The sequence below is a fragment of the Microcebus murinus genome, chromosome 2 (genome assembly GCF_040939455.1).
Source record: "Microcebus murinus isolate Inina chromosome 2, M.murinus_Inina_mat1.0, whole genome shotgun sequence".
NCBI classification, from domain to species: Eukaryota; Metazoa; Chordata; class Mammalia; order Primates; family Cheirogaleidae; genus Microcebus; species Microcebus murinus.
Genome location: NC_134105.1, coordinates 41,536,816 through 41,560,581, shown reverse-complemented (window position 1 = coordinate 41,560,581; position 23,766 = coordinate 41,536,816). Strand labels below are relative to the sequence as shown.

The window sequence follows — 23,766 nt, the reverse complement described above, 5'->3', positions numbered from 1 at the left end:
GACCAGCCACCAGTCCAGTGTTGCTAACCAGTATGATGTCTGACCCACCCTTATCTCTCTGGGCCTTTGTTTTCTTGACTTTAAACAACTAGGATTGGATTAAACAGTGTCTCTTGGTATCGGTTCTGAGACTTTAAGTTCCTTTTAGAAACAGTGTTGTCCTAGAAATGCCTTCAATGTACTGAACTCTTAGCCAGGCCCTGGAGGTGCAGAAGAGACCCCCCGCCTTCCGTGTTCTGATGGTCTAGTGGGAAAGACAGACCCAAGCAGATGCTGATGGTGTACAAGGGACCTAGTCACTGGGTGTCCTGAGAGAGGGCCTGACTTGGCTGTACCCAGAGGGCTTCCTGGGTGAGGTGGCCTGTCTTGTGGACCTGAAAGAGAAGAAATAGAAGTTGGTGACTGAGAGGGAAGAGTGTGACGAGGACATTCCAGGCAAGGGGAGCTCTGTGTAAATGCACGGAAGCTTGAAAAGACATGCCACATTCAGAGGAGGAGGACTGTGTGGGTGGAGCTGGTTCAGGCTGGGTCGCAAGGGCCCAGCTGAGCTGGCGTGCAGCAGGGAGCAGAGAATCCCCCCAGGTTGTGAACCTGTGCCATCAGTGGTGGGGGTTAGATCTGTTTGGAGAAAGGGCCAGTTATCAGTGAAGGGCCGATGCATGCAGCGATCCAGGCTTGAGGGTGGAGGCAGGTGCTGGGGTCATTGTGTGGGACTGAGAAACTGGGCTGGCCCACGGAGAGCTAGCACGGTTGAGAGGATTCCCATAGCCCCCTTGACCCTCAGACATTTTCCTAAATTTGGTGCCCTTGTGCTCAAGAGGGTGGGCTGGTGGTGATTGTAAACAACTAGATTTGTAGGGTACATTGAAAAAAAAAAAGCTATCTTTATCCAGATTATCCAAGGGGTGACAAGGTGGTGGAACAAGAGGCACCCTGGACAGGTCTGCTGCTTTGGGTCTTAGTTTCCCTTTTGGTGAAAATGGCGGCAGTGCGGGAATATGAGACCAGTGCCTCAGGTGAGCTAGCGCACCCCTGTGACTGCCACCTTTGTTTCCAGGGGTTGAGGATGGAGCATGCAGGGCAGGGTGGCTCCCTTCTTGGCAAGCAGAGTGGAAAATGCCAGTGTCTTGCAGCGCATCCCAGGGCGTGGGGCTGGGTGTGCTCTGTGTGCTCGGCTAGGCGTGCCCCCTTGACATCTCCCTTGGACGGAGCATCTGTGCGAGCCCAGGCGGGAACCTGCACGGGGTCCTTTCCCTCCTAAATTATTGTCTTCCCGATTAAATATGGATAATAACCAAGCACAAACCCTCAGCAGGACCGAACTCCCAGCACACCCTGGGGGGTGTCGCCTGTGAGTGTTTGTGTCTCCAGGCCCGTCCTCCGCCCAGCATGGCACCTTGAACAGAGGGGTGTGTGTGTGTGTGTGTGTGTGTGTGTGTGTGTGTGTGTGTGTAGTTTTTGTTACTTTGGAGCCACTGCAGAATTTCTCACCGCTGCCAAGTTATTTCCTTGGGATATATTTAGATAAAGCGAAATGATCGAGAAGTGGGCGACGTGTATTTGCACAGGGATGTTTGCACACGTTGACCATGGTGTTTTCAGAGCTGACGTCCGGGAGCTGGATCAGAGAAGGGCTGCAGTGTATCTTCTCTTGGAGGGGTGGGAGAGGTCAGGGAGAGAGTGAGTGGCAAGACAAGTCCTCTCTTCCAAAGATGTAAAGCAGCAGTTTGGACCCCATACCCCACCCCTCTGCCACCTCCTTTCCATCTCAATGGAGTAGGGGTCTAAAGCTAAAAACATGTGGGGAGGTAGCTGTGAGCCCTACACTCTGCCCAGAAGGGCAGCTGTCCCCTGGGGTAGGGTGGCCTCTGGTATTACACACTGATAAGATATGAAATCAAATTACTCTGTGGTTTGTATTTATTGAAAGTCTTGGGAACAGCACGGGCTCCCAGGGTTGGGTAGGCAGGTCTGGCCCCACACCCCTGCCGGGACCACTGCCCTGCACTCCCTTGCTCCCTGCCCCGTGTCAGCCTGCCCCTCAGCCTGAGCGTGTGCCCTCCCTGTGGCAGCATGGTGCTGTGGTGCAGAGAGGGGTCTGGCCTGGGCCTCCCCAGGCCTAATCAGCTTACGGTGGGGCAGGGCAGTGCTCTTCTGTTATTAAATTCAGAGCCTTGGTCTGCGCGATGGAGGCAGCTTTAATGAGATTAGGAAGCTTAACCGAGAGGCCAATTAAATCTGGGCCCATACCTGTTTGGGCGGCTGTCTAAGCCCTGACCTGTACCCAGAGGCTTCCTGCAGGCCTCCTGGGAGCCTGGCTGGGGAGGGGAGGGGGGCAGTGGAGGCCTGCCCATCTGGCCCAGCCACCCCCAGAACCTGGGATCTGTTTCCCGCGCTGGGGTGAGGCCAGAGGCGGAACCCAACAGGGACCTGATGGAACATCTGGTCTAGCTCCCAGGGGCTGGTCCCTGCACCCTCAGGGGACGGGAAGTTAAGTTGTCACAGAGCTCCCTGGGTGATTCTGATGCACAGCCAGGCTTGGAGACCAGGAATTGCATCCACTCCCTCTGCTTTGTAGGTGGGGGCAGCCCGCCAGGCCTGACTCCTCGCCCAGGGCTCTTGTCGCTACGGTGGCGTCTTTCTTTCCCAGCTCCTTTGACTGTCCAGGGTGATGGGCGTGGTGTTGCTGCCCTTCTGTTCGCCCAGTTTTTATGTTTTTTTTTTCCTTCATTTGCGCTTTGTGGCACTGTGTGAGGTAGTCCAGGCAGAGAATGGTGACCTGTCTTTTTACAGACAGGTACATTAAGGTTGGAGACCTGCTCCAAATCGGTGCCAGACCCAGAGGGCCTGATTCAAGGCTTGAGATCTTTCCTTTCCACGACTAAAGTCTTCTGTGTGGGTCCCATTGCGGGGTGGTGGTGGGGGGTGGTATATATGGGTTTCTTCCTGGCTGTATCCAGCCAGGAAGAAAATTCCAGCATCCATTAACTCTGACCTTGTGTAAGACACGTAACTGTTCTGATCGTCACCAGCAAGATAGGCCGGATACAAAATGCAGGAGGGATTCGCCCACCTCAGGAGGTTGTTGGCTGGATTAAGTGAGAACAGCCTCCCCTGGTGCCTACACAGAGTCTCAGGACGTGGGAGATTAGTACTGTTCCCCAGACGCAGGGCCAGGGAGCTTTAGGGGCAGGGAGAGCTCTTAGGTCTGCCCTACAGGGGGTGGTGCCCAGCTCTCCCCACGTGGGACAGGCCATCCTTGCTGGAGAACAGGTAGAGAGGAGGAGGAGTAACCTTCAACAGGTATTTACGGAGCACTTGAGTGATACACGCCAGGCACTGTTCCAGGCGACGCAGCGGAAACTTTACCCTCAGAAATGCAGTGAGGCAGGCAGGGTTTATCATCCTGGCTTTCTAGATGAGACCGCCAAGGTGCAAACGTCTTGGGAAGCCCAGGTTCCAGACCTTTCCTTTCCTTGACGTTGGTGTGTGGGCTGGAGGCTGCATCTGTACAGCTGAGCTGTGGGGCTCCTTCCCGTTCCATGGTTTTAGCTTCTGAAGTTTCTGAAAGCCCACCTTTACTCAATAATTCTTTGTCTTGGGTGGAGAAAACCCAGGCAATGGCCTTAAATGGGACTGGGCAAAAATAGAAGAGAAACTGACTGCTTTAGACCAGATTTGTGGCAAATGGGGAGCTTGGTCACCTGTCAAGAGAGGTCCTGCTATCTCTGTCTGACTTCCCAGTTTCAAGCGGGGAACTGAACCAGGATTCAAATTCGTATCTCTCCAGAGGTTTCCACGTTGTTTGTCTCCTCCAACAGTCGTTTGAGAAGAGAAACGTGGAAGCCTTTGGGAGTTAAGACTGCTTTTCCTTTTTGACATTTGGGCTTACCAAAGTCCTATCTGTTTCTTAAAGTTACATCTTTATAAAGGAGACAAATAAGGAAGAAGGAAGAAATTTCCCAGAAGAGCCAGGACTAGCTTTGTCCAAAAAGCTCCTACACGGTCACCAGTCATTTGATGTTTATTGATATTAGACATAGTAAATATTTGGATTCTACTTTTTTTTTTAGAGCCAGCAGTCCTGCAGGGAGATAGCTTTTGTCTGTGTAACAAGGCCAGGTAGAAAATGCTAGAAGAGTCATAGATAGAGTCTCCTGTGGGGTTGGAGGATGAGTAATAAATCGCTCTGCCTGGTGTCCAGGGCTACGGGAGGGGTGTATTGGAATGGCAGAAACCGGCAGGGAGGTGGGCATTCCGGGTGGAGGGGAAGGTGCGTGCAAAGGCCAGGGACCAGCCGGTGTTCCTGTGGCTCTCGGTACAAGACAAGAGGGAGATTGGAATGGGAGGGAGAGAAGAGAGGTGGAGATGAGATCACAGCCATTTCATTATCTCTTTATTTTCTTCAACTCTCATGTCAACCCCAGGAGAGAGACTGTCCTGTATTACTTGGGGCACATCTCTAGTCCGGGGGGAGCCGCCTCCCTCTCTGAATTAGCCGGGGAGCCGAGGTTCCTGCCCTAAAGCCAGTGCTCTGTCTGCTTCACCACCACGGTCCTGGGTTAGGAGGCAGCCTGTTGGTGGTGCGTGTTACGTTGGTGGCTCATGAAAGGGACACAGGTGTGGAAACTGGTATCTTCTAGTATGGAGTCGTAGCTCATGAACCTACTCATGACTGGGAAGCAGGGGTGTTTGAACTGGGCATTGATGGATGATTAGGAGTTCTATATATAGATAAATAGAAAGGGATGGAGGGAGGGACCGGGATCCTGAGACTTGACTGTTGAGGGAATGGCTCCAGTCATTCTCTGGATATTGTAAGCACAGGGCGGGGGACAGTGCAGGGGTGTAGCCAGAGCCCCCTGCGGGCTGCAGAGAGCCTGGTCTCTCAGCTCTCTACCTTCTCTCTGCCTCTCAGGTTTCGTCTCCTGTCAAGCGAGGCACTGAGAAAGGAGGGGAGGACGCGGATGATGCATTCCTCCCGACCGAGCTCAGGGCCTGCTATGGGGTCCGTCTCTGATTCCCAGAACCACGTGCCCTATAAATCTGCAGTTATCTCTAGCTGTGCAGGACAGTCCCCAGGTTGGCAGGGGATCCTCTCTCTGCTGGGTGCATTTCTGGGAGGTGGATAAAGGAGTCTCAGGGTAGGACCTTTGCCTGCCGTCCTCCTCCGCTTCCACCCAGGCCCAGGAGCAGGCCCTGCCCTTCTGCTGTCCCTGGGCCCACAGGTAGCAGGCAGTTTCTCTCAGCACCTTTCAGAGGCCTGTGGGGAAAGTGACTGCTGGGGCCAGCTGAGCAGATGTCCGTCTTCTGAGAGGCAGGGCACCCAGCCTGTCAGAATAAACGGCAGGCTTTGTGGTGGAGATGGGAGGGAGGTGTGGGACCGAGAAGGCTGGGAGAGGCAGCTCTACCATAGTGACCCATGAAGACCCCTGGAACCCCTTCTTGTACCCAGCCCTGTGGCCCTGTCTCGACTCGGTCCACAGCGGGAATAACAGCAGGAGTGCGACTTCTGGAGGCCACCCTGATCCCGCTCACCACCGGTGTCCCTCCTTGATCCACGAATGCTTTCCGCAGACGGTAGCTGAGGCGGTCTTCCCAGTTGTCTTGGCACAGGGGCACAGTGATGATTCCCGTTTTACTGTTGTGACCAGGGACTCAGGAGACGTGGCCTGCCCAAGCTGTTTGCTCACAAGGGCTGCGTGGCACCAGCATCCAGGTCGTCCGCACGCCCACAGCTGGGCTTTTGCGTACAGAGGGGACAGTGTGTCCTGAGACAGGCATGGGCACAGTGTGTGTGTGGGTGGTGGCAGTGGTGGTGGTGGCGGTATTTGGAGTGAAGGGACTAGTTATTTGGATGTAGCCAAATGGTAAGTTAATAGAAGGTGACTGAGATAACTGCTCTTGGAGTTTGACCTTGTAGACATGGTGACTACTCCTGAAAAGCAGCATTTCTGGAAGAGTTTTATTCTTCCAAAAAATATTTACTGAGCCAGCATCTTCTCTGTGCTGTGCACACCATCCTGGTCCCCATTCCTGAAAGACAGCTGGCTAATTTAATAAGGAATTAACACTCAGGCGTGACAAGTGCTGTGATGAGGAATACATAAAGGACACAGGGTATCACCCAGACCTGAGTAGAGGACAGTGTCCCAGAGAGAGGGACCGGCCTGTGCCAAGGTGGCCGGGCGTATCTATCAAGTGAGGATGTGTGAAGGAGAGGCCTCCGTGAGCCGGAGCTGAGGACTGACTACACCTATGTAAGAGTAGGCGATGCATTTTCAAACAGGGCTTCCGCAGTCTGCCTTCCCTCGTGCTTTCAAACCATAGTGCTTGATGGAGCAGCGGGGTTGGGCCGCCTCTGTGGGGATCCTGTCTGCTCCAGAAGCCTGGGCTGGGGTTCTCAGCGGATAAACTCCCTGGTCCCTCCAGCAGCCGCTTGCCTCCAGGCCGGGCTCCTGGCCCCAGCCCTTCAGCAGGTTTCTCCCTGGGGTCCTAAAACATATGTGTGTTCTTAGATGCTCTGGCCCCAGCTTGGAGGATGCTATCAAGAAGGCCTTGCCTTGTGCCCTTGGTAGACACCCAACAAGTACCTGTGGTGAGCTCTGCAGCGGCGGCCCCGCCTTGCCCCGCAATCCTGGGGCTCCCCCTGACCCCAGCGGGCCGCACAGACTCAGTGTGCCTGCTCAGGCTGCGTCAGCGCCAGGCTCACACTGGTCTTGGTGGGTGCCTGATCCCCAGCCCTTCCCCCTCCACCCCCACCACATCATATTTGTGGTTGTGCAAACCAACCAGTCACTACCCTCGAAAAGCCCCCTCTGAAAGCTTGTTGTGTTCTGGAAGGCTGCCAAGTGGGGTGGGAGTGTGCTGCTCTAGGAGGGGCTGAGAGCCGTGATGCCAGAACTTGGGACATCCAGAAAGGCCGTTTGGTTCCTAGGGATCCCGGGCACCAGAGAGCTATTACCCTTCCTGCCCCAGAGACAGACAGACGCATGTACGTGTGCACACGGAATCCGTGACCCTGGGGACACTCCTCTTGGAGGTGTCCACATTCCTTCTGCTCTAACTGAGCGCACCAGACCTTTTCTGGGTCTGCTGCTGGTGCGGGGCCTGGGGAGGGCTCGCCTGTGACATGGAAGCACAACATAGGGCGTTCCGGGGGAGGGACGTGAGGTGCCGTGGTGGGCCAGGGCAGCTGGGGAGGTAGGAAGGAATGCGCCCCGGAACCTCATCCCTCTGTGTGGCCTCGGGGCTTGCCCACCTTGGCCCTGTCATTTTATAAATGAGGCACCTGGGGCTCTGAGAGGGGAAGTGGTGGCCTTGCCCTTGGTCACCTAGCTAGTGTCTCTCAGGGTTTTCGCTCAGGCTCAGCTATAGGCCCCTTTTCTGCTGGTCTGAAGAACTTGGTGGAGGGGAAGCAATGTGGACTTTGAAGCTGAGTAGACCTGGGTGTGGATCCTGGGGCTGCTGCTTCCTAGCCTGCCATGCAACTGTGGCTGGTCTGCTCTCTGAGCATCAGTGTTCTTCTCTGTACTTAGGGGAGGTAATGCCACCTACCCCTAGGACTGCTGAGAGGACCAGAGATGAGTACGTAAAAGGTATTAGAAGCAACTGTTACCAGGGCAGCTGTTCCTGTCCTCTCACTCCCTTCTGCTGTGCAGGGGGGAGGAGAGGACTGGACTGGAGCATGTCACCTCCAGGGGAGTAGAGCCTTGGCTGGGGGGCCTCTCACTGGCTACTCAGCACCTGCTTGTTCTGTAGAGGGGTCAGTGTAGGCTTCTCTCCCCTTGTACTCGGTTGCTGGTGACCTTACCCGGCAGGGGTCCAGGAGCTGGCTTCCAAAGGCTCCGGACAAGGCTTCCCGCCTTCCACATCTTTGGTGGCCACCAGTGCCTTAACAGGACACAGGCTGGCACCTGGATTTCAGGCAGGAGAGCCATCTACGCTGTTCCCCACCTGACAGCTGGGCGTGGAGGGCTGCCCAAGTGGGCAGCAGCAGACACTATAAGTGCCCGGCTCCTTGTGGCGTTGTTTGGTCCAATTTCCTTTGCATTGTGACCTACATCATTCTTTATTTGCTCAACCCTCTGAGCAGGCAGCAGTAATAAATCAATTAATGACTCCGATGAATCGTTTAATGGCTGACAAAATAACACTAAAGCCAACAGCTTGCATCTCTCCAGCAGTACCAAAGGACGCTGGTTGACTCGGGTGGGGGACGAAACAGAGACTGTTAGCTAAATTAGCGCAATTAGTGCGCGCTTTAAAGGCTTAGGCGGCATCTGCTCAGCGCCGAGCCTGTGTGGCAACCATGCGCTGGGGTGGCTGCGCAGACCACAGCGCTCTGTTGCTCACGGCTTCCATCCTGGCCTGGCAGGAGAGCCTGGGGACTCCTGGCCGTTCATTGCCACGTAGGAGGTGCTGTGTCGGGTTTGAATTATGCGCCCGTTCCCCGACAGGTGTAAACTTCCCAGCTTTGATATCAGGAAGCCCCAGTGAACTTGGCATTCAGTGCACATTCATACCATCCAAGCAGAGGACAAGGTGAGGAAATGTGACTGTGTCCCCTTCGATTTGATGCCAGCTGAAGAAAGTGTGAGCTCCCATCCTTGAAAGATGTTCTCAGGGCCTTGCCTTTAATGATTTCTTTTAAACTAAAAAAAAAAAAAAAAAAAAAAAGTTTCTAGAAGCGGGTGGTTTTTCTGTTCTCTGCACACCTCGGTCCTGGCAGGATTAAGTTGTCATTGGAACTGAGCGTGTGCGCGGGTCCACGCCAGGGAATTTTCTACTTTGCAGAAACAACTGCCAGTGTTCTTGTTAAGGAGCTGTCACCGGCCTACTATGACATGTTTGTGGTTGTAAGTAGCTCCTTTAAGACAGTGGTGTGTGTGTGTGTGTCTTGCTAATGGTGTAAACCAGGGCCCCAAGCTCATTTCTCTTTAAGAAGAAATCAGCGCTGTGCAAATAGCTGTTGATCCACTCGGCAGTGTTCATCTAAGGGGGGGACCTGTAGCCCTCAGTCTCCCTTGTCATGCGTGTACGTGCCTAGGACCCACGCCCTGTGCTGTGCAGCCCAGCCGGGGAGGTATTTGCACACGGAGGATGGTGCCCTGGCCGGGAGCCATGGTATAACCAGGTAGTAATTACACGGGGCTCCACCTCTTACCCAAATGCTGCCCTTTGATCCAGTTCCCAGAAGAAGCTGGTGCCTCCCAGGGTGGCTGGGCAGGGCCCAGTGGTGTGGTGGCCCCAGCCTTCTCCGCACAGGGAAGCCAGTTCCTCTTCTGGGGGAAGGGGGGATGTTCTGACCAGGGTGTCTGCCTTTCATTTTTCAAAAAAGAAACAGTCTTTTTCCACTGAGAAGAGAGAGGCCACTTCTCAGAAGAGTAGCCTCTGTCGAGCTGAAGACCTTGCCTTCCTGCAGCTCTGACCCTCATTTTGTCTCCCCCATCCCCCGCTATCCAGCGTGGCCTGTGCAAGGAGCCATAAAAAGGCAGTGTGTAAATCGTCTGCCTGGCACTGGGGTCTCTGGCTCAGGGGCTACCGTTTGCTAAGCACCTGTCTTGTCCTGAGCCACACAGAGTTCCCTCTACCCACCCCAGAGTGTAGGGACCTCCCCTCCTTTACAGATGATGACGAGGGGCTCAGAGAGGTACCCTGGCTCCTGGTGAGTGCAAGGGCTGGGCCCTGACCCCTGACCCCTCTGCTCTCGGGGGCCCGAGTTTACTGTCGAGTCTGAAACTGGGATCAGAGAAACTGGGGCTGTGGTGTTGGCAGATCTGAGTGTGACTTCTTCTCCTTCTGCCATTCTGAGCCCTGTGACCTTAGGCAAGTCCCTTTACCCCTTGGAGCTTCCACTTTCCCGTAGTGACCGGAGGCTGTTGGGAGGAGTCGGGGGAGAGACTGGATGAGCCGCACAGTGAGCTGCGTGAGAAGCGACCGCCTTGGGCGAGACTCCTCCGGCTGAGCAAGCCCCACGCCCACCCCTCCTGGGGATGGAGTGACGGGCAGGTAGAGTCCTAGAGGGGTTTGTCCTCTTAAGGAGAGGCTGTCAGGAGGCCCTGTGCCCCGGCAGGGTTAAGATGACAGCAGTAATCTCTCACCCCCATATCACCTCCCGCATCTTCGAGTCCTGCATCCTTTAAGGCCCTGGCTTGAGTGCTACCTTTCCCATAAAGCCTCCCTGATCCCCCTAATCCCTGTCTCGCAGCGCCCGCCCAGAGCACTGTCCCCTGTCCCTCGGTTCTCTGTCATGCAACTCATTTCATCCAGACCCTCTGGGCAGACCCACACCCTGCCACCTCCTGACCCACGGGCTCAGTGCAGTCCAGTGGCCCCAGGAGCAAGTGTTGCTGATGCATCCATGTGCGGGAAGCGCCGTAGCCTTCCTTCCTATAGATACCCTCACCTGCCTCGTTTCTCCTCCTCCTCCCAGGGTGATTTGCCAGCTAGAGCCAACAGATTCTTCACTGGGATCTCGCATTCCTTGACACGCTCACATGCAGGCGCACACACACACCTCTACCTTTTGGCAAATGCCATCTTGTTGGAATATTTGTTAGAAAAAGCAGAGTTTGAGGGTCACCCTACTCAGGGAAGAGCAAAACATGTAGGTGATCTCAGACACAGAGAATGAATCGTGCTTATCTTATGTTTTCAGTGATTTGTCCACTGTTCCTTTTCATAAGTCAAATTACACAGGACTTTTCCTAGGAACTGCAAGGGCTGGTGGGAGGGGATGTTACTTGGGTTTCTTGAACTCAAGATATGGGTGGAAGGACAGAAGAACTAACATTAGAGCCACTTGTTAGCTACGTGACCTTAAGGTAATGCATCTCTCTGTGCCTCAGTTTCCTTACCAGTAAGATACAAACAGCATCTTTGCAGGGATGTTGGGGGAACAAATACTTCCCTTCTTCCCTCTCCCCTGGTTTATGGGATCAAAGTAAAAGGCAGTTGCTTCTCCAGCCCTTTCTGCATTCCTGGGTTAATCCTCTCACTCAGGGCACACAAGTGAGATGGCTTACTGGAAGAAGCTCAGGTACCAGGCCCGGCCTTATTTGGGCCCGATGGCCTGCTGTGGCAGGTGGGGGCTTCTGTCGTCTACACATGGCTCTTTTCAGGTCCCTTGGCTGAACAGCTCGGTGTGACACCTACCCACTGTCAGTGGGGCAGCAGGACCTCAGCTGCCTCTGTCGAACTGAGTTAGTGAAAGGAAGCCTTGCTCGGGTCACACGGTAGCTGTTTTGCAGCCAGAGCTGGAATCCTGGTCTTGGGACCCTCAGTCCAGAGCTATTCTCTCGTAATAATCCCCAGAAAACACCAGGCAGTGGTGGGTAATGAGGCAGTCCCCCTTTAACATGGGTTTTGCCATGTCATGACAGTGAGTGACCCCAGATTATCACAAACCACCACCTCCGATCTGATACTTGGATCGGAGAAGCTTTTGTTGTTCGGGGCATCTACCTTTGGACCCAGGGCCATCTCTCAGTGCAAGGGGCATGTCCATCCCTCCTCCCTTGTGACAGCCCTCTGGCTATTTGATGGCTGGGATCTGGTGTCACTCCCGTGTGTCACCCGAACCTATTTTTAACATCAGCTGGTTCTGTCTCTTCATGTAGCAACAGGTCTGTGTTTTCTCTAAGCTGCAGAACTATAGTCCCGTTTTCCACAACTGACTCTGTTCTATGGCCTGTGCATAAAACCGAGAGACTTCTTTTTCTGTCCCCTTCCCTTCTTTGGACCCACCTCTCTCTGTCTTGGCCTTTGCATCTGGGTGGTGATGACCTTCCCTCATTCCTACATCTAGATCTTCAGTGTGTTGATGCTGCTAAAATTCCCTCTGGGAAACCTGGCCCTAGAGGGACCCAGATCACTCCATGCACAGAATACCAAAGCTCTGTCTTGATACCAGCACGAGCATCCTTCCTCCCCGGGATGTCAGGCGTGCATTACTCAGAGGCTTCCTGTCTCACTTGCTGTAGTCATCGCAGGAATGTGCAGAGCTCCTCTAAGTGACCTCCGTTTCCCAGCCCGGCGCACATGGCCACATCCTCAGCACATGCTCTGCACCCCCTGGTGTCTTGGGCTCTGGGCCACGTGGCCTGTGTAGAGCTGAATTCAGTCAAGGAGGGCTGCACTTTTGTCTGCATGTGGCCCCCACTGCCGCACACCAAGGCCCGAGTATTAGGGCGGGGTGCGGAGGGAGGGGTTCGCAGAACAGAGCACCATTTCGCAGCCTTGTAAATCGGTCAGGAGGGCGTAGCTGACCTGGCGGGAGTCCCACAGTTTACTCGGAGCATTTGTTTTAATTCAGTTTTCCAGGAGCTTTGTGTGCCTAGAACAATTTTTAAAAGAGAGTAAAAATGGGCGGGGGGTGGAATCCCATGCCAGTTTGTGAGTGAGGACAACTGGGTTCTTGGGGTGAGGCCAGAAGATAGTGTCTCCTGGGGAAGGTCCCTGCACCCTTGCTCCTGGAGGGACGCATGGGCACTGCTGCCTGCCGCGCGATGCTCCTCTCCCCGGGAGGGACGAGAGGCCTCTTGTTCCGTCCACTCCCTCCTTGCATCTTGGCTGCGCTGGTGGTGCTGGGGTTCGTCAGTGGCACGTTAGCATGCTTGGCATGGGGCGAGGTGACCCGTGGGCCACCCTTCTGCTTAGAAATCCTCCCCACTGCTCAGAGTGGAAAGTCTGAATTCCTTACCCTGGCTTCCAACGCTCTCCCTAGCTGCTCTGATTCGGAGGCTCTGGGTTTGAATCTTGCTTCTCCACCCTGGAGGTGACATGTTCTGGTATCCCCTCATTTTCGAAAGCCACACAGATTTGGACAGCAAGGGTGTTTAGTTGCAGTGGCATGTGTCTGTCCCATTGGAGCATACGGATGGGGCAGAGGCACTGGGGGGAACCCCTGAGCCCAGTGGCTGGTTACCCACCCTGGGATCACCCTGCTCTTCAGAGAGGAAGTTCTGGAAACAGTCCTCCTCTCAGGTCTCCCTGGGCAGGAACGGGGGACTTCAGGCATCTCCCCTGAAGGCACTGCAGGTTTTGCAAGCTGACCATATATCCCCAAGGCTTGGAGGAGGGAGCTGGCTGGAATGGGCCACATCGCCCTGTGCAAGGTTTGTTTTCTGCTTAGAAAAGAATTTGTAATTACTTTTTGTTTTAAAGTGCAAGTTACCAAACTGCATGCCCGCCCAGTTCGAGTCTGCTTTCTTGAGTCTGCGTGTGTGCGCGCGCGTGTGTGGGTGAATGTCGGCGGTGAAGGCCTGGGCGGTTAGAGCCCAAATGTCAGATGCTGTTATCTGTGAGCTCAGATGATAAGTAGGTCTCTGGATAGTTTTTAATCTTGGATCTGTACATGTTCTGTGATGAACAGAGAAGAGTTAAAATTCAGGGGCCCTTTGAAAGAGGACTGTGGTTCTGCTCCTGCAGGAGCAGCTGTTTGCAGTCCCCGCTCCCCTGGGTGTGTGGGCCGGGCAGGGAGAGCAGCTTGGAAGAAGGCCCTTCGTGGTCATCTCCTCTCCCCCTATCCATCATTGGACACATGGGGAAACTGAGTCCTAGAGCAAGAAGGGGCTTGTCCATGGGCTCCCAGCTAGGCCCCGAGTCTCCTTGTGTAAGGGCTCCGACCTCTGAATCTAGGGTTCTTTCCTCTCTCAGTCTCTTGGCGGTGTCAATCCTGTGTATCTCCCGCGGCCCCAGCGTGCTGCGGGCCTCCGTGAATGTCAGGGGTTTGGGTTTGGGTTTTGTGTTTTTAGAGAAAACTCACATGAGATGCTTTGCTGAGTGCCTTAATGGAACTCTAACTCACAAAATTGGAAACCGCAGGGAGAGGCTGATTCCTAGCAATCCAGAAAGGCCTGACTCCAGATGGTCAAGGTTGAATAGGTCTTTGAATAATACAAATAGTAATCATTTATTGAACACCTGCTGTATGCCTCTCGTTGTGCTGGGTCTTGGAGATGGATAAAGCAGCCCCTACTGCTGGGTGTGTGAGGCTGCGGGGAGGGGTCCGGTGCAGTGTTGATAGGTGGCAACGGGGTGTCCCTTGGCTCTGGTTTTGTGAGCAAGCTATTTCTGAGCACCCCACCCCTCCCCAACCACTTAACCCTTTTGCCACTCTCTAACAACAGTTGCTGCTTTTCATTTTCTTCCTTATACTTTTCCACCCTTTTAAAAGTTCTCTGTTGCAAGCACATGTTCGCTTTATAATCAAATGGGAACAGCAATAACTGTCACAAATGCAAGGCACAAATGTAAGCACTGCAACGCTCCTGAATTTTGCTGCTGGAGAAGGCTTTAAGTGATACAGGCGTCTCCTCAGTTTCCTGCCCCTTAGTCACTGCTAACATGGCCTGCCTTTGTTGTCCTCCTTCACTGGAGGACAGCAAAACTCCAGCTTTCAACCCCGATTTTAAAGAATTACACCATCCGTTTACTAGAACCGGGGCTGCCCTGACCACCCACCCAGCCCCAGTTCCCAGAACCACTGAGTCAGCCCTGGTCTCGTAGGAAAGGACATCTGGTGGTGAAGGAGCCTCGTAGGTAATGCGGCGGCGCACTCACAGGTTTAAGTTGTTGTTGGAAGGTTTTTCTTTTTTAAAAAAATCATGACATACCCTTGTCCCAGGCGTTCTCAAATTACGGCCCGCGGGCCACATACGGGTGTTATTGCCCGTTTGTTTTTTCACTTCCAAATAAGATATGTGCAGTGTGCACAGGAATTTGTTCATAGTTTTTTTAAAACTATAGTCTGGCCCTCCAATGGTCTGCGGGACAGTGAACCGGCCCCCTGTTTAAAAAGTTTGAGGACCCCTGCCTTATCCTATATCCTCAATATATAAAAAGTCAAATACCCAAATAACAAATGACCTGAAGGTTTTACCATAAAACCTGATCTGTAAGTGGCCAGTGGGAACCATTTCTAAAGGTCGTGATCCCAAAGGTAAGTCAAAGTACCAAATGCCAAAGAAATACCAGCTGCCCAATTAGCAAACCACTGGTTTGATGGTTCTTATTAAGTTGGTTAAATAATGATGTATCTCTGAGGGATCAAAGAGTTAAATGTAGCACCAGTCTCTGAAAGAATCTGAAGAAAATGTAGGTGGATGTTGACCTTGCCCCATTTCAAAAAAAGGTTTTGCTCCTGCCGCTGAGAAGTAATCGTTGGCTGTTAATCACAGAAAGTTGCATTTTCACAGAACCAGCAGCCACAGAGAGACAGTAACGCAGACACCTGTAGGGTGGGCTGACGTAGGGGCCCTGAGTGGCCTGTGGCCTCAGGCCTGGGGCTGGGGAGACCGGCAGCCCTGATTTTTGGAGATGCTTGAAACTTGGGAGCACATTACAGCATGGTTACAGTGAGGGCTGGTGTTCTGTAGGCAGAGTCATTTTGAACAGTGACCTGTGGCTCACCCATCCTCGTCACCTGGGGTCTGCCAACCCCCACGGCATGCCCCAGGCTCACAGAGCTTTCCCAGCCTACAAAACAGCCCACCCCGTCACTCAATCCTCCACAACCCTGCAAGAAGGTGTGAAAACAGCCATCCCACTTTTTATGGGAGACAGATCCAGAAGGTCCAAGTGGTTTGCCCGCAGTCATCCACTTACCAGTACAGGTGACGGTGCTTAAAGCCAGGTGCATTTGTTCCCAGGCATATTTGTTCATTTTCTCACATGCATTTCCTTCCATCAAAGTTGGACTTTAGAGGTGCTGGTTCCTATTTTACGGCTGATAAGAGGGAAGGAGGAGTGACTTCTTCAGGGTGGCCATGGGGGCTGTGTTTATGAGAGAAAAAGAGGTGCTCTGTTTCCTGACCCTGAGGGACGCACTCCTGTCCCCAACAGTCAGAACCCTGGGAGATGATTAATGATTGTGGCAGGTTCTTGGTCATGGAGAGGTTCGGGGACTGCCAAGGTTGGAGGTGGGCTTCTTGTAGGAGGAGCCCCTGGAGGTTTAGAACCAATGGGGAGGAGCAGGGAACAGGCCCAGGTAGGACTGTCAGGCCTGTGGCGTCCTCAGGGCCGGGGCCTGGGCTTCTCAGCCTCACCCCTGCCTGTGTGAGTGCAGGGCCAGGCACAGACACGCCGACCACGTGAACAGGCTAGACCCCAATTTTTTTGGAAGGAAGCCAGGCTGGGGAGAGCAATGTCCGCTTACCTCTGGGGGGCATTAGTTAAGGCAAGATGCACCAGGAATGAGCCAGAATAGCAGCCTTTAAAGAGAATAGTAACAACAGCCCCCCATCCTGCAGCCTCTTTCTTTTCAAGAGGCACCTGATACCCTGTGAAGACCCAGAAGACACCCTGCCCTCCTTCACTCTTTCTAGCAAAGTCTCCCAGCCGTCTGTCTGTTTATTCATTGAGTCATGGATATTCATTAATCTTCTGCTCTGTGCGGCATGCAAGCCACTTGGAGAGGGCACAGAAATTTATAAATCACCGGCCTGCCCACCAAGAGCTTCTCAGCGTAGCCTGGTGGGTAAGGCCTGGCCGCGTAGTGCCAGTGGTAGCTGCTGCACAGTTGGCCACCGTCCCCTGCTCTGCACCACGGGAGGTACCTTCAGCACTTCTCCTCATGTGCCGTTGTGGCAGCCTCTATAGGTAGTGGACTTTGTTCCCTCATTTAAGAGACGAGGAAAGGAAGGCTCAGCGTTCACCGCTTGCCTAGGGAGTGACACATCTGGGAATCGAGTCCAGGTCTGAACTTTAAAGCTGTACCTGTGTCTTGTCAGTCAGCGGTGAGCGGACACTTCGCTGGGATGCTGGGAAGGCTCTGAGGAGGATGTGGCCTTGGAAGAGGGTCCCTGGGGGACGTGGGCAGGCAAAACAAGGGCAGGGTTCAGAACTCTGTGTCTGGCTGTGGGTTTGGCGACTCACCCCCACCTTCCTGTCTCCACAGAGTGCAGCAGCGGCCCCGAGCCCCGTGCTTGGCAACATTCCCCCCAACGATGGGATGCCGGGAGGCCCCATCCCTCCGGGTTTCTTTCAGGTACGTGCGGGGCCCCTGGGTCTTGTGTGCACTCGGGCCCAGGCCCTGGGCCGGTGGGAGGGACGGGGAGAGAAGTAAGTAGCGCAGTTTGCCATGGTCTAAATACAGTTGCTTCAGGCTGGTTCAAATCCTCCCTTCCCATGCCCTCTCCAGCCCGTCTCGGGTCCCTCCTCAGCCGAGAGGGGAGAAGAGAGATGGGAAAGCAGACGCGTCCCGCCCCACCCTGTGCCCTGCGCGGCTGCTGGAGCTCAGCTTCCCCCAGCAGCCTGGTGCAAAGCGCGGCGCAGTTTGCCCCTGGCCGGGAGGCCGTGAGAGCTGCTTCCAAGCCAGTGTGGAGCTTGCTTTTAACAAAAGCCTTTTTGAAAAAAATAAGTGAACTGTTCTTTGTTTCTGTTTTGTTGCTGCTGTCATTGTCATTGTTTACTTTGCCTGTCCAAACTACAAACCTTAGGCGTAATCTTAAAAAAACAAAAAAACCCACCATGCTGGCTGGTGTTGGAATCCCTTCCCTCTGGTTAACCACTTGATTTTTTCCGAGTGTGATCACAGACGGCAGCCCACAAGCATCTGTGCCCGCGCTCTGCCCACCACGGGCAGGAACAGATCCCACGTGGGTCGAGCCTGGCCTTCCCCAAAAGACACCTTGTTTGGCTTCTTTTGGTGTGTGTGTACGTGTGTGTGTATGAAGTCGGGCTTTCTGTTTTGCTGGCTTGGGTGCGGCTACCACCTCCTCTGCGCCTTCTCCTCCATCCCTACTTTCCCCTCCTGGCGCCTCACTTGATTTAAGTCCAGTCAAGACTGAGAAGTGCTGTCTTAGGTATCGCTGTGCCAGGCTGTAAGGAACTTTTATGACGAAGCTCTTGAATGTGGCATCTTTCATTCTTTCAAGCCTGTCTGCAGCTGAGTTTGAGAATCTGCCCGAGTTCCCTGTACCTTCCAAAAGGTTGTCAACTCCCAGAAAAGAATATGGAAAGAGCTGTTATGTAGAAAAGGAGGCAGAGATTTCCCCCGCGAAGCCCAAGAATTCAGAACTGGGACCCCAGTGAGACAAAGTCCAAGGATGTTTTTGCTAACAGAGGCCACATTTAGCGCCCACACATGCCCAACAGTGAGGCAGGGGTCCCTGGCACCAGAGGCATCTGAGCAAAGACGTGACGGGTAGCTCTTAGGGATGTTAACGGGTTTCCCCTGGTTGGAAGATGACCTGGAAGGTGCTTCTACTTTGCAAGATTTTGCATCTTGGTTGATGTTAACTCCTGGGAGAGGAAGGCTAGGACGCACTGCTCACCAGCAAGGGCATCGGTGAAATTTGGGCATCCCCCCAAAACAGAAGCAGCAAGTCGCTCGCCAAGATGGTCATAGGAAGAGAGAGGGATGCAGGATGGCGGCTCAGGGCATCAGGTGGATCTGTGTGCATTCCCAACATGCTGCCCAAACTGGAGCCTTGTCCAAGGGGTGAAGATGGGTACAACCTCAGAAATTGGTGTGTGGGACTCCAGGTGGGACCAGACCAGGCGTTGCCAGGGTCTCAGCTTGGGGTCAGGCCAGAGACATTGAAGAGGGGCTGAGAGAGTGAGACCTTAAAATCCCTGGAAACCCATGTACCCAACCCAAGGAAGGCAGGAGCTGGGTGGGCTGCTGCCCTCCTCAGAGAGGGGAATCCAAGGGACTGCTGTGGGAGAACATTGTCCACACCAAGGGCAGCCATCCTCCTGGCCACCGCAGATGGTGTTCTGCACCCATCTGGTGGCCTTTCCCACTGGCATTCTGTCCTTTTGGAAATTCTTTCCCAGGCCCACACACCTGGATGCCCTTGATGCAGTGCAGGTGTGGCTTCCCTGCTGAGCAGACATGGCCCACCTGGGTGCCATGCTCCACCTGTGTGCATCCTAATTGAGGCTGCTCACTGGCATCGTGGTGTCCAGTGCAGGCCACTTGGGGGGAAAGGTAGATGACAGCCCAGTTGTATTTTTAAAGTAGGCTTTTGCCTTCTATTTTGGCCTGAGTCTAGGATAAGGCTCAGGTCTGCCTGATATGTGGGCAGCTACCAGTTGACTGCTTTGATATAATTGTCCTTGGTTAAGGCCTAATTCCAGACATACTTTCTGGGCCCTCCCCTGTGACGTTTGGGGGTGTGTGGTCAGAAAGCCCAGACCGATTCTTGTCCTTATTTAGCCACCATCAGCCACCATCAAACAGAGGTGACTTTTGGACCCTCTTGACTTGAGGTCATCTCTATTCCCCGGCTGGGGTGAACTGTCAAGAGCTGGCTGGGTCATGCAGCAGGGATCAGTGTGTCTTGGCCTCTCTGCTTCCTGGGTCTCTGTTCTCCTGCTCCTTGGCATCCTTTCCCCATCTGTCAGATGAGAGGGGGTGGGCTAGGCCAGGTACACGGCCTGGTCCTTCCTGGCCATGATGCTGAACCTCTTGAGCTGGGTCACTGCCAAGGGGAAAGGGTATCTCTCTGGGAGGAGGTAGTGGCTGCCCATTTCCGGAGGAGGCCTGCTCACAACAGGAATATTAGCTATTGATTGCCGGCCCTGCCCCTTGTTCATCTTGCAGGCGGCCACTCTGATATTAGAAGGGAAATAGAGATGGTATCGAGGGTTTTATCTGCTGCCAACGATTGTACTTCTTCCCCTGCTTGGCTGGGCCTGGGTAGGCAGCTGTGCTGTAGGAAGACTTTGCACCAAGGAGCAGCCTGGGGTGGGGTGGCTGTGCCAGTTCTGGCCAGCCCCTGGCCTGCGGTCGCCAGCCCAGTTTTCAGGTCAGGATTTCACCCCCAGCTGGTTCTAAATTTAGAAGCCAGCATGCCTCCAGGGTGGGTGGGAGGGAGCAGCTGTCCACCCTCCACCCCTACTCCACAGAAAACAACACGGGGCCTCCCTTCTCAGGCCTCTGACTACCAGTCTTCATGGCCGCTCCTTTGGGGGGGGGGGGTCAGAAATTCCAGCTTTCTGTTCTCTGGTGTCCGTGTTTCCAAGGTGGTTGGTGTCTGTCTGGTCCTGTGGCATGAGATGTGTCTGGTAGCAAGTTGAAGGCAGGCAGAGAGGTGGTTTGGGAACTGGCCTGACCGCATCTCCCTGTTGAGGACTAGCGTGGGGTTCTTGGGATCTTGGTAGAGTTTAGCAAGGGTATTCTAATTCTGTGTTCCTTGTTTAAACAAAAACAGTAGCCCTAATCTTCACATTCGTGGCACCTGGCGTATACCAGGTACCCAATAAATGTTTGAGAACTGAGTTTATATGCGCCGCTTGCTTTACAGGAGAGGAGCCCAGTCAGCCCCAAAGTGCTAGATGTCTAGCATTCTGACCAGGGAGGCTCTAACACGAAGCGGCTTTGGGGATACAGGGGTGGTGTCCTGGTGTTCTGGTGTTTTGGAGCAGGGAAGGGCAGTGAGGACTTGGCCACACACTTAACCGAATGGCCTTGGGCAAGTTGCCCTCCATCTCTGGACCCCAGTTTTCTCAGCAATAGATGGAGCAGGCTGGACCAGATGGTCTCTGAGGGCCTTTCCAACTTTGATTTTCTGCTTCGGATCCAGATGGATTTTACATAATCAAGCAGTGGCGTTTTTTTTCACGCAGCTTAACTCACTTGGGCTGCACATCTGGCAAGTGCGGCTTGGCGCTGGCCAGGCCCGCTGGTCTGGGTGGGTCCCCAGTTCTTTGGCCCTAAGGTGGTCCTAAAGGGGCGCCGTCCAATAAGGGTTTCTAAGTCCAGGACTGGGGAATTACGGGAGGGCAGGGGTCACGGAGAACAGAGCATTGGGTACAGACTGTTTTTGTTCTTGTTTTGTTTTTAAATTCCAATAATTGTTTTCAGTTATGCAGTGTTTTTAAACATGCAACTTGCTTTCATTTTGGTCACAGTGTTTCTGCAAAGGAGGCATGGCCGATTGGGAAAGCGAGACTAGAAAGGTGACGGCTTGCCCAAGGTGACGAGCCAAGGGCTGTGATCAGAGTCTATGCCAGGCTCCCCGGTTCCTGATGTAGTGTTCCTCACACAGTCAGAAGTCCAGATGTGGATAGATACATGTCTGGTTGTGTAGAGGGAGTAGAGAGAGAATAGAGACAAGAGAAAAGGAGGGATAGAATGGAGGGAAATAGAGAAACCCTAACTGTGTTCTCTTAAAAATAGCAAATAAGTTTCCATTCAGATGCCAGCTCTGACTGATTAGTGGTGGCTGCTCAGAACACTGTATTGAGAATGATTCTGAAGCTATGTCCGGGCTCAACAGATACTGATTGGCCATGTCTACCAGGCACACGGGCATGTGTCAGTGGTAGTACATATCCTAGTTATGTGCCAACTCCGATCTAGTCCAGACTTCTCATTTATGGATGTGGAAGTGGAATCCCAGAAGGAGAAGGGACTGTGTTAGTGACAGTCATCGGCATGTCTGACATGCAAGGGACAGGGCTTGGCCCTAGGCCAGAACCGAACCTCTCATAGTGTGCCCACAGGAGCAGCCAGCCTGCCAAAGACTGGCACGTACACCCATTCCCAGCCCCTGTAGTAGGACAGAGAAGAGGCCCGCCTGCCAAGATGAGAGATGGGGAAGGGGTTCCTGGAGGCAGTGCAGCCCTGGCTGAGCTGGTGTCTAGAATGAGGTGGCTGACAGGTGCTCAGTGGCAGGTGAGGTTGGTGAGTATGGGCTTCATCCAGTGGCTAGTGGGAAACCAGTGGGGCACCCTGGGCTGGACAGTGCCTTGGCCAGATGTGTGTTCCTGGACAGACTCTGATGGCTCCAGTGGCTCTGTGGGGGCAGGGACTGGGGTGCTCCAGCTGGTGTTCAGGGCGTAGCAGACCACATTACAGAGACCCAGCAGAGGTCACAGGGTTAAAGACTGTGCCTTCTCTGGAAAGACAGTCCTAGGGGAGGGGTCCCAACTCCGTTGGCTGAAAATTTAGCCAGTCCTGCTCTGAATACCCTGGGTACTTTCCAACATGGTCCAGGACAGCAGGGAGTCACTGATACATCCCCTCATTCCAGGGAGCCTTCATTCCTGCCGGCCAGACTCCACCGGCCTTAGGAAGAGGTTGAGGTCTGTCCCCAGAGAACCCTCGCCATCAGTTATGGGGGAGAGGCTAAGAAGGAGCGAATGGAGCATATAGCCCAGGAACCAGAGAAATGATCCAGAGGAGAGACACCCACGACCTTAAACCTTTCTTGTTGAGACCGTAGGGAATGCCTCTTTCCTCATCTCCCGTAGTAGCAGCTGGGGTTTCTCTGGGAGAAAAGCAGCCGCAGGAGGGCTCTGAGGACTGTCTCCAAGTTCTGAAGTTCTGCCATGCGTTAATAGAAGAACCTGCCATATACTCAGACCTGCCTCTGTGAGCCTTTGGCCCTCAGATCCTAGGTTCTTAGGAGAAAAGAAGAGGGAGGCCAGTTCGAGTCTTTGTGTGGGAGGCATTTCTACCATCCGCCTGTTTAACAGTGAAGTGGTGAGCTGCTTGCCAGTGGTGGTAACCAAGCAGAGGCAGGATGCCCGGTAGAGAGCCCAAGGCACTGTGAGCCTTGGGGTGGGTGGTGTGTGCACAGGGAGGGTCAAAGCCCAATACATGGGAATATGCCCGTGGCAGCGACTGGGCTGTTCCTAAGAGCTGGGCCAAGTGCTGTCCGTTTCCTGCCTTCCTGTCCAGCGGGAAGCAGGGAGCAGCCGCGCTAGCGGACGTGCCTCCTGCCAGAAAGCCGCTGCAACAGGAAGACTTCTCTGTGCTGACTCGGACGAGTTTGGGACTAGGGAAGCCTTGGGAAGAATTAAACCACGTTTTTTGGTTTCCAAAGCCGGCTGCTGGGGAAGGCTTGGTGGCTGGGCTGGGAGCCCCATTTGACGGCGGTGAGGCCCAGGCTGGGCAGGTGAAGGAGCTGAGCCTCAGCAGAGTGAGGCCCGGCCAGGCCTGTATGCTCGTCCCCTAGCCCATCGAGCAGATGAGTCTCTAAGGGTGCAGGGACCTCTCCGTCACCCAGAGGCAGCTTTGGACCCTGCCCTCGAGGGGCGCTCAGTCTGGTGGAGGAGGCAGGGAGTGACCAAGTGGCAGGATACGCCGCACTGCCACACCGAGGGGGTTGATGGCAGAGTCCCGTGGGCAGGCACAGGGAGCAGCCGCCTGACCTGGGCGCTGTCTGGGAAGCCTCTCCGTGGGCTGACATTTGAGCTGAAGAGGAGGCGGCAGTTGGCAGTGAGTGGGGACGGGCAGGGCGGGGAGCATGTGCCAGCCTAGAGGGCGTGTGCCGGACGTGATGTGCAAGGGCGAGTTGGGGTGGCAGGGGCCTGGATGGCCGGCCAGGGCATGGGGACAGATCCAGGAGGTGGGCAGGGCTGCCCGGAGAGGAGCCAGGAATAGACACAGGAAGGACTTTAACATCAAAACGAGGGGAGCCATGGAAGGTTCCTAATAAGGGGATAGCAAGATCCCCAGGAAGAGCATCTGCGGCCTGGGAGGGCCGGGCTCTTGGCAGACTGGCCATTGTAGAGTCCGGCTATAGTCCCCACGGGAGATGGCTGTGGCCTGAGCTGGAGTGGTGACTGAGTGGGACTGAGGGCGCGTCCCTGCCCATGACTAAGGGCCTCTCGGTGGATGTGAGGAGGCCCAGGCTCGTGGCCTGCACTGGCAGCTCTGGGCAGGTCTTGGAGGTGGGGCGGGGGACAGGTGTGGTGGTAAGAAGCTGAGGCCCTCCCCTTCCCTGGGCAGGAGCAAGTAGGGCCCACTGTGTGGTCCTGAAGCTGCCCAGCCTAGCCCTTCTGCCCACCCACCAGTGCCCTCAGGCC

General features: G+C 54.3%; 1 protein-coding gene across 4 annotated transcripts in view; it reads left to right on the top strand.

The window, feature by feature from the left end:
• The window catches only part of SSBP3 (single stranded DNA binding protein 3), a 157,180-nt gene that overhangs the window by 94,232 nt on the left and 39,182 nt on the right, over positions 1 to 23,766 (top strand). For all 4 annotated transcript variants that reach the window (XM_012749644.2, XM_012749643.2, XM_012749646.2 and 1 more), the window contains exon 5: positions 16,901 to 16,990. In XM_012749644.2, coding sequence (XP_012605098.1) covers positions 16,901 to 16,990 — 90 coding nt within the window. The remainder of the gene's footprint in view (positions 1 to 16,900; positions 16,991 to 23,766) is intronic.